Source organism: Schistocerca gregaria, chromosome 1 (assembly GCF_023897955.1).
Source record: "Schistocerca gregaria isolate iqSchGreg1 chromosome 1, iqSchGreg1.2, whole genome shotgun sequence".
NCBI lineage: Eukaryota > Metazoa > Arthropoda > Insecta > Orthoptera > Acrididae > Schistocerca > Schistocerca gregaria.
The window spans coordinates 777,321,505-777,338,338 of NC_064920.1; the positions used below are offsets into that span (position 1 = coordinate 777,321,505).

Below are 16,834 nucleotides of genomic sequence, written 5' to 3' on the forward strand. Positions count from 1 at the left end.
AAGATGATAATTTCAAACTAGATTTTTGCATTGTTACGTAGATGTGGACCTGATTGGAAATGCTATAGCGTAACATTACTGCGGAGTACCCATCAATTCATCTACCTTGCCATCAACATCATGGGCACTATAGATACCCCTCCATGCAGCTTTATAGTGCCAATGTGTGAAAGTTGCTACATTGTTTTATTACTCACTGAGAGTCATTTTTATACATATTGGTATGTTCCTGTCTGTTTATGTGTTCAAGACATCCATATTCAATGTCAAACAGTTGTTATCAGATTACCAGTGGTCAATATAAATAGACTATTTTGTCTATTGTTTTTTAACTGGTGATCAGAATTTTTGAAGGTTTAAATATTATTATATACAAGTAAGAATAATTAAATTCGCAAGCACAAAGATTCCAACTAGAAAAAGAAAGATAGGAAGAAAACATGAGAGCTATTTAGAAAGTTAATACCATGATTAAAATGATGTGACAAAGGAATAGAAATTAAAAAAATTACAGTTAAACCAGTGAATTGAATAAAAATAACTATAAAAGTCATTTCGATAAAGATTTAAAGATGAAAAATTTAAAAGCACATGACAGGATTCGAATTCACTACATTTGGCATTTGAGGACTTTGCTAACCATTATGCCACGCAACCAATCTACAGAACAAACAATTTTTGAAACTGTAGAGCATGACACTAAATTACATTTTCTTTCATTGGTTATTCGAAAATGCATTTCCACCAGGGCAAATGGCTGCAGGGTGTGATACCTGGGACCTTAACCTACATCACCATACAGATAGTTTCAAAAAGTCAGTCCCACCATTGGAGACTTTTTCTTGTTAGTCCATATTCTGTACTAATTGTAATGTTCACTCTGTTAAACATATCCTGTAATTCTTCTTCACTTTCACTGAGGATAGCAATATCATCAGTGAACCTTATCATTGACATCTCTTCATCCTGAATTTTTGTTCCACTCTTGATTTCTTTTTTTCCTGTCATTGCATCTTCAATGTATAGGTTGAACTGTAGGGTTGAAGGGCTCCATGCCTGCCTTAAACCCATTGCAATCAAAGCACTTCATTCTTTGTGTTTCAGTCTTACATTCCCCTTTTGGTTCTCATTCATAAACGTCTATGTTTCCCAGCTTCCACCTATTTTTCTGAGAATTTAAAACATATTGCACTATTTTACTTCTTAAAATATTTTCAAGGTCAGCAAATCCTATGACAATGTCTTGAATTTTCTTAAGTCATGCTTCCATTATCAAGCGTAAAAAGAGAGCTGCCTTCCTAGTGTCTTTATGTTTCGTAAAGCTGAAGTGATTGTTGTCTGACAGATCCTTAGTTTTCTCTTCCATTCTTCTGTATGCCATTTTTGTCTGCTGCATGGCTGCATGATGTGATAAGCTGATTGTGCGGTAGTTCTCGCTCTTATGTGCCCTTGCTGTTTTCAGGATGTTTTTCTAAAAGTCTGACAGTATGTCTGGATGCATATATTTTAGAAACCATCTTGAATAGTTGTCTTGTTGCCATTCCATTCTACCCCCCGCCCTCCCCCAACCACCACCAAATCATTTTAGAAACTCCACAGGAATATTATCTAAGTGTTGTGTCTTATTTGATTGCAAGTCTTCCAAAGCTCTGCTAAACTTGGACTCTTAATGCTGGATCCCTTTCCATATCAAAACCCATTTACACTTCTGTCACACCATCAGACAATTCCTCTTCCTTATAGAGGCCTGCAATGTACTCTCTCCACCTGTTTGCTCTTTCCTTTGCATTTAACAATGGAATTCCTTGTGCACTCTTAATGTTAGTGTCCTTGCTTTAAGTTTCACTGAATGCTGCTCTGACGTTTCTGTACGCTGAATCAGCCCTTCTGAAGAACATGTCTTTTTCAATATATTCATATTTTTCCTGCTGCTATTTTATCCTTGTTTCAGTGCACTTCCTATTTTTTTCTATCCTTAAGTCTTGCTGTACTCCTATCTTTTCCTGAAGATTTGTATACTTCCTTCTTTTGTTGACCAGTTCCAGTATTGCTTCTGTTACCCAAGGTAGCTTTGCAGTTACCTACATTTGTCAGTCCAAATTCTGTCAATACGTATTTTAGAGGTGTCCATTCCTCTTCAGCTGAATTACCTATTGTAGTATTTATTATTGCAGCATGTACAGCCTTAGAAAATTTCAAATATACTTCATCATTCTTGAGTACTTCAATATCCCACTTCCTTGCTCATTGACTCTTGTAACAAATTCTTTTAAACATCTGTTTGTGCTTCATCGTTATTAAATAGTGATTCGAGTTAATATGTGCTCCTGAGTACGTAGAGCAATCTGTTATCTGATTCCAGAATCTCTGTCTGATGATGATGATATGTAACTGTAATCTTCTTGTCTCTCTAGGCCTCTTCCAAATATATCTCCCCCTCTTGTGATTGTTGAATAGTGTACTTGTTATTACAATCTGAAATTTATTTCAGAACTCAATTAGTCTTTCTCTTCTCTCATTCTTCTTACCGAGCCCATATTATCCCCCAATTCTGTCTTCCATTTCTGCCCTGGCTACAGCATTTCAGGCTCCCATGATTATTAGATTTACATCTGAACTGCATGAACTCTGTTTTGTCTTGATTGACTTTGAGCCCTACCTTCTGTGCATAACTTTCCATTTTCTGTGCATTATTGTCTATTTTCTGGTACATTTCTTTCGACTCGTGCTTTGATTCACTTAGTAGTACTATGTCACCTGCATATGCAAAACAATTGAATTTACCATCCATCTCTACTCCAGCCCACTCCTGTTGCCTACACACCTATAAAGGTGGAGGTATTACTTTTCAGTCAACCCTTGTATGTGGAGTTTCTTGAAATAAATTTCCTCGATTTGACTGTTAATAGTACAGAAACCATATGGCAGTTATAACAGTCGAGGGACATTAAAGGGAAGCAGTGGTTGGGAAGGGGGTGAGACAGGGTTGTAGCTTTTCCCCGATGTTATTCAAGCTTTATATTGAGCAAGCAGTGATGGAAACAAAAGAAAAATTCAGAGTAGGTATTAAATTCCATGGAGCAGTAATAAAAACTTTGCAGTTTGCCGATGACATTGTAATTCTGTCAGAGACAGCAAAGGAATTGGAAGAGCAGTTGAACGGAATGGATAGTGTCTTGAAAGGAGGATATAAGATGAACATCAACAAAAGCAAAACGAGGATAATCGAATGTACTCGAATTAAGTCGGGTGATGTTGAGGGAATTGGATTAGGAAATGAGACACTTAAAGTATTAAAGGAGTTTTGCTATTTGGGGAGCAAAATAACTGATGATGGTCCAAGTAAAGAGGATATAAAATGTAGACTAGCAATGGCAAGGGAAGCGTTTCTGAAGAAGAGAAATTTGTTAACATCGAGTATAGATTTAAGTGTTAGGAAGTCTTTTCTGAAAGTATTTGTATGGAGTGTAGCCATGTATGGAAGTGAAACATGGACGATAAATAGTTTAGACAAGAAGAGAATAGAAGCTTTTGAAATGTGGTGCTACAGAAGAATGCTGAAGATTAGATGGGTAGATCACATAACTAATGAGGAGGTATTGAATAGAATTGGGGAGAAGAGGAGTTTGTAGCAAAACTTGACTAGAAGAAGGGATCGGTTGGTAGGACATGTTCTGAGGCATCAAGGGAACACCAATTTAGTACTGGAGGGTAGCGTGGAGGGTAAACATCGTAGAGGGAGACCAAGAGATGAATACACTAAGCAGATTCAAAAGGATGTAGGTTGCAGTAGGTACTGGGAGATGAAGAAGCTTGCACAGGATAGAGTAGCATGGAGAGCTGTATCAAACCAGTCTCAGGACTGAAGACCACAACAACAGTAGTTAATTTATTTGACGATCATGATTTTTGGCTTTGTAGCCATTCTCAAGTGCATGTTGAAATGGTAAAATATCTTTGACCTCACTATGACATGTCATTGTCAAAAAAGTATATTTCTGGTCTTATGTAGACCAGTTGTATTACAAGATACGAGTACATATCAAAGATACATAGTATGGCTGACATTGTGCACAATGAGAAACCTTAATATACAGTTAACAGCTAATATACTCCTGTGACTTCACAGGAATATATGTCAGCCATAGTATGTATCTTTGATATGTACTTGTATCCTGTAATACAACTGGTGTATAAGATGAGAACTTTTTTGACAGTGACATGTCACATACAGATCAGACATATCTTACAATTTCAACATGCCCTTGAGAATGCCGAAAAATCTGAAATCGTAGTTGCAAAATAAATGAACGATTAACATTAAAGAGGCGGAAATTTATTAAAAAAAGTATATATCTTTTGGATAAGTTTCTTCATATCATCATGTTTCTATTTCTGGAGGTAATGTAGTGTATTCTTTTTTACTGAGAAAAATCACTTAAAATGGCCTAAAAGGCTAAAACCAGGCATGAATGAGTAAAATAAACACAGCTGAAGTGGAAAAAATACCACCATCTTTTTATTAATCAATACATACGTAGCTGACTGATTATTAGAAATAACAGTACATTTTCAGAAGATTTTACTTTCTTACATAGAAAGGGATATTCTCTTTCTGATATGCATTGAAATTTGTTTTGTTGCATAAGTGTATATTGTCATGATGCATGTCTGTGCTTTAGTAATGTCATATGAAAGTGTGATTTGTAGGATTTTCTGCTCTCGTGTATTAATATTTTTGGTTCTGTCAGAATCTTCTCCCTTGAGTCTCTTCGAATTTTTCCTTTCACACGCCAGCTTATATTATTATTTCTTGTAGGATACTGTGAAATTTTACTCGTTCTACTTAAATGTATGAATATACGTCTGCAACTTTGATGTAGGCCATGCCACTGTTTATATTATCTTTTATGATAAATTTCTTTCTGCTCCAGTTACTTATATTTTATACTTATTGGTAGTAGTTTCTAATCAAATCTACCTTAGTGCTCACAGATAACACACAAAAAGTTACTTGTTACATATTTTGTTTTATGCAGAAAACGTTACAATAGAGCTGAAAAGGAGTTTCTAGATGCTAAGATGCATCTCTTCAGTAAGCTAGAACGCAAAGAACTTCTGACTGAACATTTATGTACTATAATAGAGCAGAATGAAATGCGAAAAGCCCGAAAATTGTCAGAACTAATGGACAAGCTAGAGTTGTCAACATCAGTCGAATTAAGTGAGGAAGAGAGGCGCACTGCAGCTGACAACAAAGTGGTGAGTACACGTCCTGTGCACATATAAAAGGAAATTATGAGCTTTTATGTGGTGTCCTACCACTCCTGTACAAAGAAATTACCACATATTTTCATGCTGTAGCTGCTGTTAATGGACTACTGAAACACTGGATTGTGAGCAACCAGCACTGTTTTGCGATCTGAACTCTATAAAAGTAATTCTTATTGATAGTAATATATATTATGTAAGGAAAGATTACTCAAAATCATTGCTATCTCATAATATAAAGTGATTAAATAGAGCTTTCTATATTTATACGAATGTGAAAGAACTTGACTCATTGTTAAACATTGTGAAATTAGTTCTATGTGTGGATGATGTATACTGTGGTTCAGTAAAGTATTTGTTGCTCGTGCCTCACTTCATGTGTTTCGCAACTGTAAGGACACAAAGTGAAGTTGCTGTTTTGTCTGCTGCTGTAGCATAAAATAATGAAACAGTTGACTGTAGAATAGAATGTCAAGGGCTCAGATGTGACTTCAGTTTTGATGTGTGCAGTCAGTTTGTGTTACAGCAAAATATGCACACATGCGATGTTATGTTCATGAAGTTATTTTGACATTAATGGTACATACTTTTTCTTCTTCTTTATGTCATGCAAATCAGTTTACACAGTCTTTGAACATGGTAAAATGATTTTATTTGTTTGTCTGCTCAGCTCTTAAATTCATCGTTCAAAAAAGTAGCGTGTGCCGTAGCTTGCGGTCTATTGTCTGTTGTGTACATTGTTATTTTCAGCTGAGTTCTGGCCCCTAAAAATCATTTGTAATGGCAGACATCCCAGTGACAGACATCCTTGCTGACAAAAACATTTTCCATTATAATCTTAATTACTTTTCAAAAGCTTTAATTCATGGACACTAATCTTCATAAAAATCATAGGTACCCACTCAATATACTGGAACCTGTAATTGAGCTGGATTTTAAAATTTCATGAAATATAGTTTTTGCTTGGATGCTGCGTTTTCTTTAGTACTAAACTGAATTTTCTGTTTACATGTTGGACCACTCTATTACATTAATTTCTTTCTGAAAATAATATGTCTTAGAAATTTTAGCCCCCGTGTTTTATCTATTCTGCACTTAAGAAATTATCATTGCTAGAGAAGTTTTCTGGTTTTAAACAAGCTAGTTAAAAAGATATTTGAATGCATTTGTGATGGCGCTTTAACAGTATCTGTAACAGCAAATTAATTTTAAATGTGAAATTTCACAAATCATTGTTATTTCTAAATGATCCAATCTTAAATTCATTCATTACTTGGTTCTGTGCATTTGTTTGATTACAGAAACTGCATTAATTTGAGGATTGTTGCTTTCAGTGCTGTTTGCCCACAGTCTAGTGACTAAGCTATATGGAATGTCCAATAAAACAACCACACACACACACACACACACACACACACACACACACTTACAGACTGTAAATATTTTTAGTGTTATTTGTGCACATGTGGTTTTACAGCAGCATATTTTTAAAGATACTGAATTACAGTTCTTGCATTTAAAAATTTTCTTGCAGAAACTAAACTTAATGTGTTGTTGGTAATTTGTAAATGTTAGCTATTTCACCTATGTTTTGTTTTGTCCCACCATGTTTTTAACATGTATATTTTTGTGTCAGTATTGCTCTGCAATACTAAATGAAAACATTGTAAATATGGCAGTACACTATTTGAAATGTTTCATGTACTTTTGAAATATTGTGTTTGTAGAAAGCAGTCTTGTATGTGTAGCTATTGTCTTTCTTCAGCATCTGTGAATGTTAATAAGTTTTTGAATAGTTCCATAAAAAATATTTCAAAATGCCTTGTAAATTGCTGGTTACAGGTATTTTATCTCTTTGTGCTCATCTTAATTTTTTTTTATTTGGGAACTGCATGTACTTGAGTGCTTTAAATTTCTGTGTATGCAATCTTACTCTGTGAAACTTGTTCACCAGTAGTAAATATTGTTAAGTTAGAAGACACACATACATTTACCCAGGGTGTAGAAGACTTGAGAATCTGTACTTGTATTTCTTAGTGAGGTTATGAGAACTTGCACAAATCTTTATAGTAATTTATGTGGCAGTATGATGATGATAAATTTGGTGGGACAAAACTGTATATAACACGCAACACTAAATCACCAATGTCTTAATATGGTGTAAATATGTACATCTTTCTAGCTTTTGTATGAAATGTGAATGACTTTTTCTGTCACTAAAGTTTTCTATAAGACTCGAAAGAATACCTGTACTTTGAATGCTACTAGACACATGCAAATGCAATACAGGCTGCATGTATGTATATTTTAGTTTGCAGAGAATGATGCACATAGTTCTATGGGAAAAATTATATCTTGTAATGGGAACTCGGTGACAATACATCTATGTTTCATCATTGATGTATGGTTCCTAATGATGTATAATCTCTGTAACATATATTTATTAAACAAAATATGTATAACTGAAGTCACACAAGTTGGAACTATATTGTAGTTACATTGCTGACACACTTAACCATGATAATTATGAGACTAGAGTACCTCCTTTGTAAACTACCTAGGCAGGCAAAATATTGAAATTGCAATTCAACATATATGAAAAATATATTGATCTGTCGCAGTTTTAAGTGATTTTTAATTTGTTTTTGCTTTTGCGTGGAGTTATGTGCTTTTAATAATATTGTAGAATTAAAATGCCGATAAACAATATAAGACTTGTTAACGACTGGGTGCAACTATTATGCCCTTTGAAACAATTATCTACAACTAGGAAACAGTAAAACATTGTACGATCCTCTTTTTTTTTTTCATTGTGTTTCGCCCTTTGGTGTGTCATGCAAGTGGAAGTTGTCTTTTCAGTGTAAACGTCCCATTCATGCTTTTACTGTTAAAGTCAAAAGTTAGTGGAATGGTAAAATGTAAATACTGACGTTGCAGCCTAATGCATGTGACATATTGTGATATGTAATTGCTATATTTTAATAGGAAAGTTATATTCTAGTCACTTACTAATTGCAGTTGGTATCTTGACACATACACAATGCCTTCTATGTCTATACTCTAATATCAACAATTAAAAGATAGCTTTTTATTTATTTTTCAATTTTGTTTCCTTTCTTTCAATTTTATTTTCATTTTTTATTTAGATACTATCTCCTTTGCGTGCCTTGGACGAAGTCTCATATTCAATGTGTAACACACTGAAACATAAACAAACTGACGAAAACACAGCTGCTGCTGAGGAAAAAGTGGGAGTTCCAGGTGAAGTATTAGAAATATCGGCATGCAAGCAGCCATGCGTAATGTCTGACAAATGTTCAGATCAAAATGATATTTTGATATGTAAGGATGGAACAGAGACTAATGATAGGGAGTCTCAAATAGTTAATAGTGATAATCATTTAGTGAACCTTCAGGATGATACATAGGTGAGAGTACCGAAACAGCGTATGCTGACTAATATTCCATATGCAGCAGCTGTAATTCGGTTACCGTTCCTTATAGTTACCCCATATATTAGAAATATCTTTGTATTGAGCCATTACTGCTTTATTACAGTTGAAAATTTGATAAATATTACAGCCGATGTGCAGCTAGTGGCACCAAAGGAGTGATGTATTTTATGGCCTCGCTAATTAATATTTTATAAATATATATGAAAGGATTTTTTAATGATTTTCTGAAGAACTCAGGATTTAAACAGAAAGAACTAACAATAATTTGACAATAATATTTTATAAGTATATATTTTATTCCAGTTATGTACTTATTTTGTAAAAATACGTGCCTCTCAAAATTAGTACTCTGTTAGTAGCATGTTTAGTAGATTAACTTGTGGTGCTTTATTCTGGTATGGTGCTGATTGGAGTGAATTCTTTAGTGAGTGCTTTTACATATCTTGTATGGTTGTACGTTTTATAGCCTGTCTGTGCTTGATGGTGGATGAATATTGGGGCTCATAAAGAATTGATGCCATATAGTAAAACAAATCTCCCACTTGTGAAACTTTGAGTCACTCTTTCATGTAGAAATGTTTTTATCTAGATGGCTGAAAGTAGTGCAATTCACAGTTATGCAGTTTATGTACTCATAGTGTTGTACTTTATGGCATGTAGCTGTGACATTTAAAAATAGTTGTTATGAGCCTCAATATCTGTTGTTTCATGATTAAAAATTTTGTAGCCAGGTCATGCTGTGATACTTTTGTACTTTTTATACTTGTCATTAGTAATGTCAGAAATATTTAATAATGAAACAAAATAATCTCTTGTTACATTAGATAACCAGTAAGAGTATTTTTGTTGGCATGGTTCCAGATGAGTAGGAGTGGCTTTGCTAGACATGTTTGTGTCTAAAATTCGTGCACATTTCTTCTCTGATGATGGCTTTTCTGGGTGTTCATATGTAATACGTTCCACTTTTCTTAATGTTTCACACAACTATAAAAAAATGTCTAGAAGCAATTTTATATGCCTCCAGACACATTGTGTGTACAAAATAAGGCTGTATTATTTCTGATTATTAAATTCAATTATTTGCTCTAAAATTCAGAAATTGGAACAATGTTATTGGGTTATTGTACCTGTCTACGAAAAAAAGTTTGACTGCAGTTAACATACATTTAAATTGTGCATATAATGCTTACTCTGTTATAGTGTTGGTGCTTCTGTGATACGTCAGTCTTTTAAAATATATATAGTCATTTCTGATTCTTGTGGAATGCTTATAATTTTAGTGCAAACCTTCATCAAGAAAGGGGTGTGGTTAATAGCATCAGATACTTCACATTTTTGACAAGATGTATGTAGCATCTGGCCACACATAAAGCATCACTTAAAATGTGGACCTTGCAGTAAGAATATTTCAATTTTTCAGTAGAGTTTAATGCGCTGCATCACTTACAATAGATGACACGAATTCCAGCAATCTCATAATTTGTTAACCCTGTGGCATAGAGCATCCACTGTAGTGATCAGCTGTTAAAGGTCACTTCTTTGATGTTTTTAATCATTCTTCAGGCTGCAAATGCACACAGTCCTCTGCAGTGGGCTCTTCCTACTGATTTTGTGCCTTGCATGCATTTGCAGACTCATGACTGATTAAAAACTCCAGAGATGTGTCCATTAACGGCCGTCTACTGCAATAACAACATGCACCACAGAGTTAAAGGTTGGCAGTAATAATCTTTCTTTGCTGATGATACTTGAGATTTATATAAAACACACACACACACACACACACACACACACACACACACACACACACACAGTGCAATGAGGTAAAAACAGTTAATTTTGTGAAGCAATTTGCTACTGCATCTTCGGAAATGTATTTCTACATATAAGACTTGGAATTTCTGGTTAAATAATGTACATAGCTAGTGCAACATGAGACCTTCCACATTTTCTTGTACTGTTTTCTATATGTAATATTTAATTCTTTGTTTGTATTTCCAGATATTTTTATCACTGTAAGTTGTTATGGTTTATACAAATCATGCACGTGAAAGTTCATTCTTTTTTTTTGTATGGAAAAATATCTAATAAAATGTTCTATTGTATTGTGACCTATATGTCCTCTGGTAATTATATATACAGCTGCATAATATAATTCCATAAAATATGAAATTTCTGAATGTAAGGCACAGATTATAGTGTGGAGAAGAAGAAACCCTAGTGTAAACATAACACTGTTTCTGAAACTGTTCTTTGCAGCATTGCTGCAAACGTAGAACCACAAACAATTAATACAGTTTATAATATTAATTGAATATACTGTGATTTTTGAAGCAGTGAACTTGAAAAAGAGTATTGTTAGATGTATAGACTTTAGCTTTGGTTTTTGGATACAATGATTTGAAATGTAAAAAAATTGGCAATGAAAATATTTTTGTACATATTTGTACCAAGATCAGCCTGTTAGTTAGCTTATTATTGTTTTGACACTCATAAGCATTGTTTTCAATTTGAATGCCATTTATGCAGCATTTTAATCATGCATTGCATTTTCCCCAGATGGTTTTTCATTCCAAGCTACTTTCTTGTGCACACTTTTTATTTAGAGTAGTGTTTATTACATTCAGCACAAAATATTTGTTGTAAGTTTGTTTGACAATAATTATTTTTTGCACTTTTTAAGAGAAAAAATGCATAATAATGTCTGTGTTGAATTTTGTGGACTACATGTACTATCACAGTATCAGCATTATTAACATATCTCTCTCAGCACCTCCACACTTAATTGCTTTGCAACTGTATATTGTCAGCTTGACTTCTACCTTGAGATATGTACATGTGCTTTTACAGTATTGAAATGAATGACTGGTATTCATTCAGATGAATGTCTCAGTAATTTATGTTTGACAGTGTGCAATTGATATGTGAGAAATGAAGATCTGATTTGTAAAATAAATGTTTTTGAACTGACTGAAGATGTTTTGCTGTTTCGTGCATCACTATATATGTTTAGTTTCTATGCTTTCACATGGAGCAGATGACTGGTTATAGGTAACATACTTCGCATGTGTACACCATAAACTGCCTACACCCTTTCACTTCTCAGTGGCGTAAGCAATCATAAAAGATGCCTAAGGTCACTGGAAAGTGACAGTGGACATTTTTTCTCTAACAAAACTTGTGTCCCATGATTTTATCTGTCCACCGATAGACATTTGATGCAAATACTTTAAAACATTCTGTGTATATATCCAAGTGGTCCTATTACAGGAGACTTAGAACATACAGTTGAATGGTGCAAAACCATAACACAGATAGAAAAAGAACATTTCAAGTACTCTTGTAAACAGTGGGGAAATAGGTGGGTTAAATACTTCGGACATTCATAAGTGTAAAAATCTAAGTTCAGATCAAACATTCACTGTAGTCTTTCAGCTGGCTTCTTTCTTTCCTTCTGGGAAAGTTGAACTTTTAAAAATTGGCATGAGCATCCTTTATAATGTCTTGATGCAACCAAGCTGAGAAAGACTAATGGATATTAATAGCAATTCCCAATTGATGTTTAATAACATTGAGCACCAACCAGTAAAGATTTCTGTGTTTACTCATTATTACTTGCCTGTCATCTTCAGGGGTAATTTTTAAAAAAAGGAAACTAAATGATTTTTGTTACAGGGAATTGCCCTGGATGGAAGCTTGAATTGATGATGCACTGGAAATAAATAGTACAAATTCACAAGCTAGGAAAATGAAATAATGATTACATGATCATATAGATCAGAGATGTTCAACCTTTTATCTTACCTAGGCCTCATTGGGCTGCACATAATATACTTAAATAAAAAAGGATGAACCAATGAGAGAATTGTGTGGTGGAATTTCGTATTGAAAATATACAGTTTATCATAACTTTAGGTAAAAGAAATTTTTGGATTCCCCACCCACCACACACCTGATGATGTATGAGATGCTCATTTCTTGAGCCACTTTGATACTTGCTTTAGGCCACATACAACCTTTGGGCTGTGAGTTGTGTGGACATCTCAATTTGGATACTCAGTGGTTTCAATGCGGTAAAAATTAAACATTGTGAAGATATGGCACCATCGCCTGAATTGCAGTCTGTGGCATGGCAAAGATGCTGTCCTTGGTCATGCACATTCAGTTATGTGTGGATGCTAGGGTATCATAAAAAGAAATTGTGGTTTTTTAAGTTGCATTTTCTGATATGCCAAAGGCCTTGCTATATCAGTTGTGCCAATTCCTACCTGTTCATTGAAGTTAAGCAATATTGAGCCTGATTGGTACTTGGGTGGATGACTACCTGGTAAGGCTGTTGATTAAATATCAATATTTTTTCCAAAAATGGCAATATTGAAAGCCGATATTTTTATTTTGTATTGTTAAATATTTGAAGTTGTTCTTTCGAAATTGTAAAATTGTAGTAGAACATAATTTTACTTTCACTGTGTGAAAGAGTCTTACTATTTTTTTGAGCTTTCGTCACATCCAGTCTTTCTCATTGACTGTTTGAAGTGAGTGTAGGTGACACAAAAGAAGTCCAATTGCGTAGGGGAGGGGGAGATGGAAAAACAAGATTTCGAATGTGAAGGTATAACACACCACTTGTGTTAAAAAACAATTTTCACGCAACTAGTGTGCTGTTTCTTCACATCGGTACTCTTCAAAAACAGCTGCTGAAAATGATGAACCAAAACCTAAATCACAAGATTGGTCTTTGCAGATTACAGAGAGGAGTGAGGCGAAATGCTGACATAATTTTCACTACTGGAAACTGAAATGTTAAGCTTCACCATGTAGTTTTGACACTGCAACTGCTAGGTAGCCGGCATTGGCAGAAATGGAAAAAACAGGGAAGTCAACATGAAGTGTCCTGGGCAAATAAGATATATGACAAACTGAACGACGGGCTCGGCGGACACTTCTTATTGTGCCACTTAGATGCAGTTATCATTGTTAGCAAAGTGATTATTGCCAAGTGTTAACATGCATTGTTTTCCTTTCAATTCTTCCTCTGAGTGGGATAGGCAGGCTGTTATCTTGTTGTTATACAGAATATCTAATAATAAGTCAAAACTTAATATAAAGCTCTAAAATCAGTGATATATTTACAACCTGCAGCCAATATTTTTTAGTCCGGCACACCAATATTTTTTCCATTGATATATCATATGATTTTTTGATATTTCAAGGGCTGATAATGATTTATTTTTTTTAAGTATCAATATTGGCTCAGTGAACTGCAAGTTGCCAAAGTGGGATCCAAGGCTACCAGGCCGTTACGCCATCCAATATAATAATAATAATAATAATAATAATAATAATAATAATAATAATAATAATAATATAGGTGGCACCAATACAGTGTGGGGAGTCAGTCACCTTTCCCACCTTTGGTTCTCTTCTTTTAATGCCGTCTCTTTTTAAATTTTTGTCACATTTTTCAACCTTTTCACTTTTGTGGCTGGTTGCATCATTCACCAACTAAATAAGTCATTTACTTTTGGTTTCAAGTTTCAGTATTTATGTTCAACATTTTGGAATGCCCGAGTGTTGAAAGTAGATAAAATCTAACCCGAAGGCTTCTGATATTTAAAGTGATTATCCCTTTATGATATTTTAGTGTTTTTTATATTTTGTGCAACTGGTATTAGTGTAAATATTTCTCTATTACAATGGCTTCTATTTTTGTTCCAGGTACTAATTTTATTGCAGTAAAAAAACTGCTGCTGTGATACTCTGTTTAACTTCGGGGAAAAAAAAAATTTTTTTTTGAGATGGGAAAATTGAAATTCTTTAGTGACTGACTTGAAAAAACAGATAATTCGAAATTTAAAGTCTCTGCATGGGGGGAGAAGTGAACTATAAGAGGGAGGAGCGAGGGGGGGGGGGGGGGGGGGGAGAGGAAATGTAGCATGGAGGAGTTATGAAAACTGGTCACAACTTGATATTCATACAGGTATTGATGGAAAATGCAAAATTGTGAACTTTGGTAGTCAATGGTTGCATTTATGAGGCTGAAGCACAGTTTCACTGCGCAGCTGGCAAGGAAGGTAAACAGGGTACAAATTGATACCAGTACGTAATGCCTGTGCGTATTTCATTCTGTGCACTCAATTGGACAGAACTATGCTTCACAGACAGGCACATGAGCAATATACACAGATATCAGCATTTGAGAGGGGCAATGTGGTTGGTTTCAAAGAAGCAGATTGGAGTAGTCGGCAAATTGCTCAGCATTTGAATAGGAGCTATGCCATTGTTCAACGATGTTGGCAAGAATGAGTGAACTGTGGCTGAACACAGCATCGAGAAGCAAGTGGTCGACCTAGTGAGATGCCAATGTGAGGACCAAGCAATTGTCAGAGGCACTCGAGAGCTCCAAATTCATCGTTGTCATTGATCTAACATGCAACCGATGTTTCAGAGACCACAAGGACAATTAATAGGCAGCTCACAGGAAAGGAGCTGCACTCACGCTCCCCCGTGCACCGCCTACAATTGGCCTTTGTACACCAACAAGCCCATTTGCAGTGGTGTCAGGCATATTTGGCCATGAATCTCATTGACTGGAATAGCATTGTCTTCAGTTGTGAGTCTCGCTGCAAATTGAGCCCCGACAACCAGTGAAGACATGTCTGGAGATGGCCCAGAGGGTGGTGGGATACCAACCTGACTGTCACGTGCTTATACGGGCACCCAGGAGTGAAGGTGTGGAGTGCCATTTCATTTCCTAGCAGGACCCCTTCAGTTGTCATCTATGGCACACTTACAGCACAGAGATACATTGATGATTTTTTATGCCCTGTTTTGTTGCCCTTCATGGCAAGCCACACTGGGCTGACAACTCAACAAGATAGTACCCACCTGCACACAGCGAGAGTTTCTACTGCTTGTCTTTTTTCTTTCCAAACTCTGCCTTGGCCAGCAATGTCACCAGATCTCTTGCCAATTGAGAAAATTTAGACCATTATGGGAGTTTGATGTTCTAATGCACAAGTTGGACAGTATTTTGCACAATATCCCTCAGGAGGACATCCAGGAACTCAATCAGTTAACGCCAAACCAAATAACTACTTGCACAAAGGCTAGAGGTGGACTAACATATAATTGACTTGCTCAATTTGTCAAGCTCATTGCCTGGAATATTATCCATTTTTTTTTTTTGCAACTGCACTTATTTGTTTGTCTTTTCATGTACATCACATGTAGCCTACTGATTTCTGTCCTGTTCAGATAATTTCTTATTGGCCTGTCATTTCCTTCCTTAGTGTGTGTTTTGCAGTGTGTGTTCTTGCTTTGTTAATTTTGAGATAAAAGGTTTACAGGCAGTTTCTGACCACCCACTTTGAACGAAACATAACTCTGAAATTTTATTTGGATCACTACAGTTACAATAAGAACTTCCAGATCAGACACAAGTTTCAAATTCAGTGCATGTGCCAACTATATGGATGTTAAGTACCAAAGATAATTCTGCTACTACTCATTTGATTTGGACAATGGAATTGGTGATTTCTGATTACTCTGTGGATTCATCGAATGATATCCATAATGAAACTTCCTGGCAGATTAAAACTGTGTGCCCGACCGAGACTCGAACTAGGGAGTATCATATCAGCGCACACTCCGCTGCAGAGTGAAAATCTCATTCTGGAAACATCCCCCAGGCTGTGGCTAAGCCATGTCTCCGCTATATCCTTTCTTTCAGGAATGCTAGTTGTGCAAGGTTTGCAGGAGAGCTTCTGTAAAGTTTATACATTGTGATGAACTACATGTCAGAACATTGTGAACAACTTGACGAAGATACACTTATGCTAATTTTATTGAGGAGAAACTGATGTATTGACAGTAGGTAAAATTTACATGGCATGTGCGTCATTAGGTAGCGTTGTGAACAATGTTATGGAGATAGTCATTAGTCAATAATCAAAACAGAAGACACGTTTACAACTGTTAACTCATGTTTACAGTCACAGTGTAAACATAAAACCCATATAGATCAGAAATAAAACATAAGCTGTGGATGAATAAGTTTACAATCATCACAAAGTAAAATGATATATAAATATCACCAAATGTAGTTC

At 35.2% G+C, this 16,834-nt stretch overlaps 1 protein-coding gene across 1 annotated transcript in view; it reads left to right on the top strand.

Moving 5' to 3' along the window:
* The window catches only part of LOC126268696 (RAB6-interacting golgin), a 49,824-nt gene extending 38,128 nt beyond the window's left edge, over window positions 1-11,696 (top strand). Inside the window, exons 5-6 of the mRNA XM_049973931.1 lie at window positions 5,040-5,262; window positions 8,418-11,696. Coding sequence (XP_049829888.1) covers window positions 5,040-5,262; window positions 8,418-8,699 — 505 coding nt within the window. The 3' untranslated portion in view covers window positions 8,700-11,696. The remainder of the gene's footprint in view (window positions 1-5,039; window positions 5,263-8,417) is intronic.
* The last annotated feature ends 5,138 nt before the right edge of the window (window positions 11,697-16,834 follow it).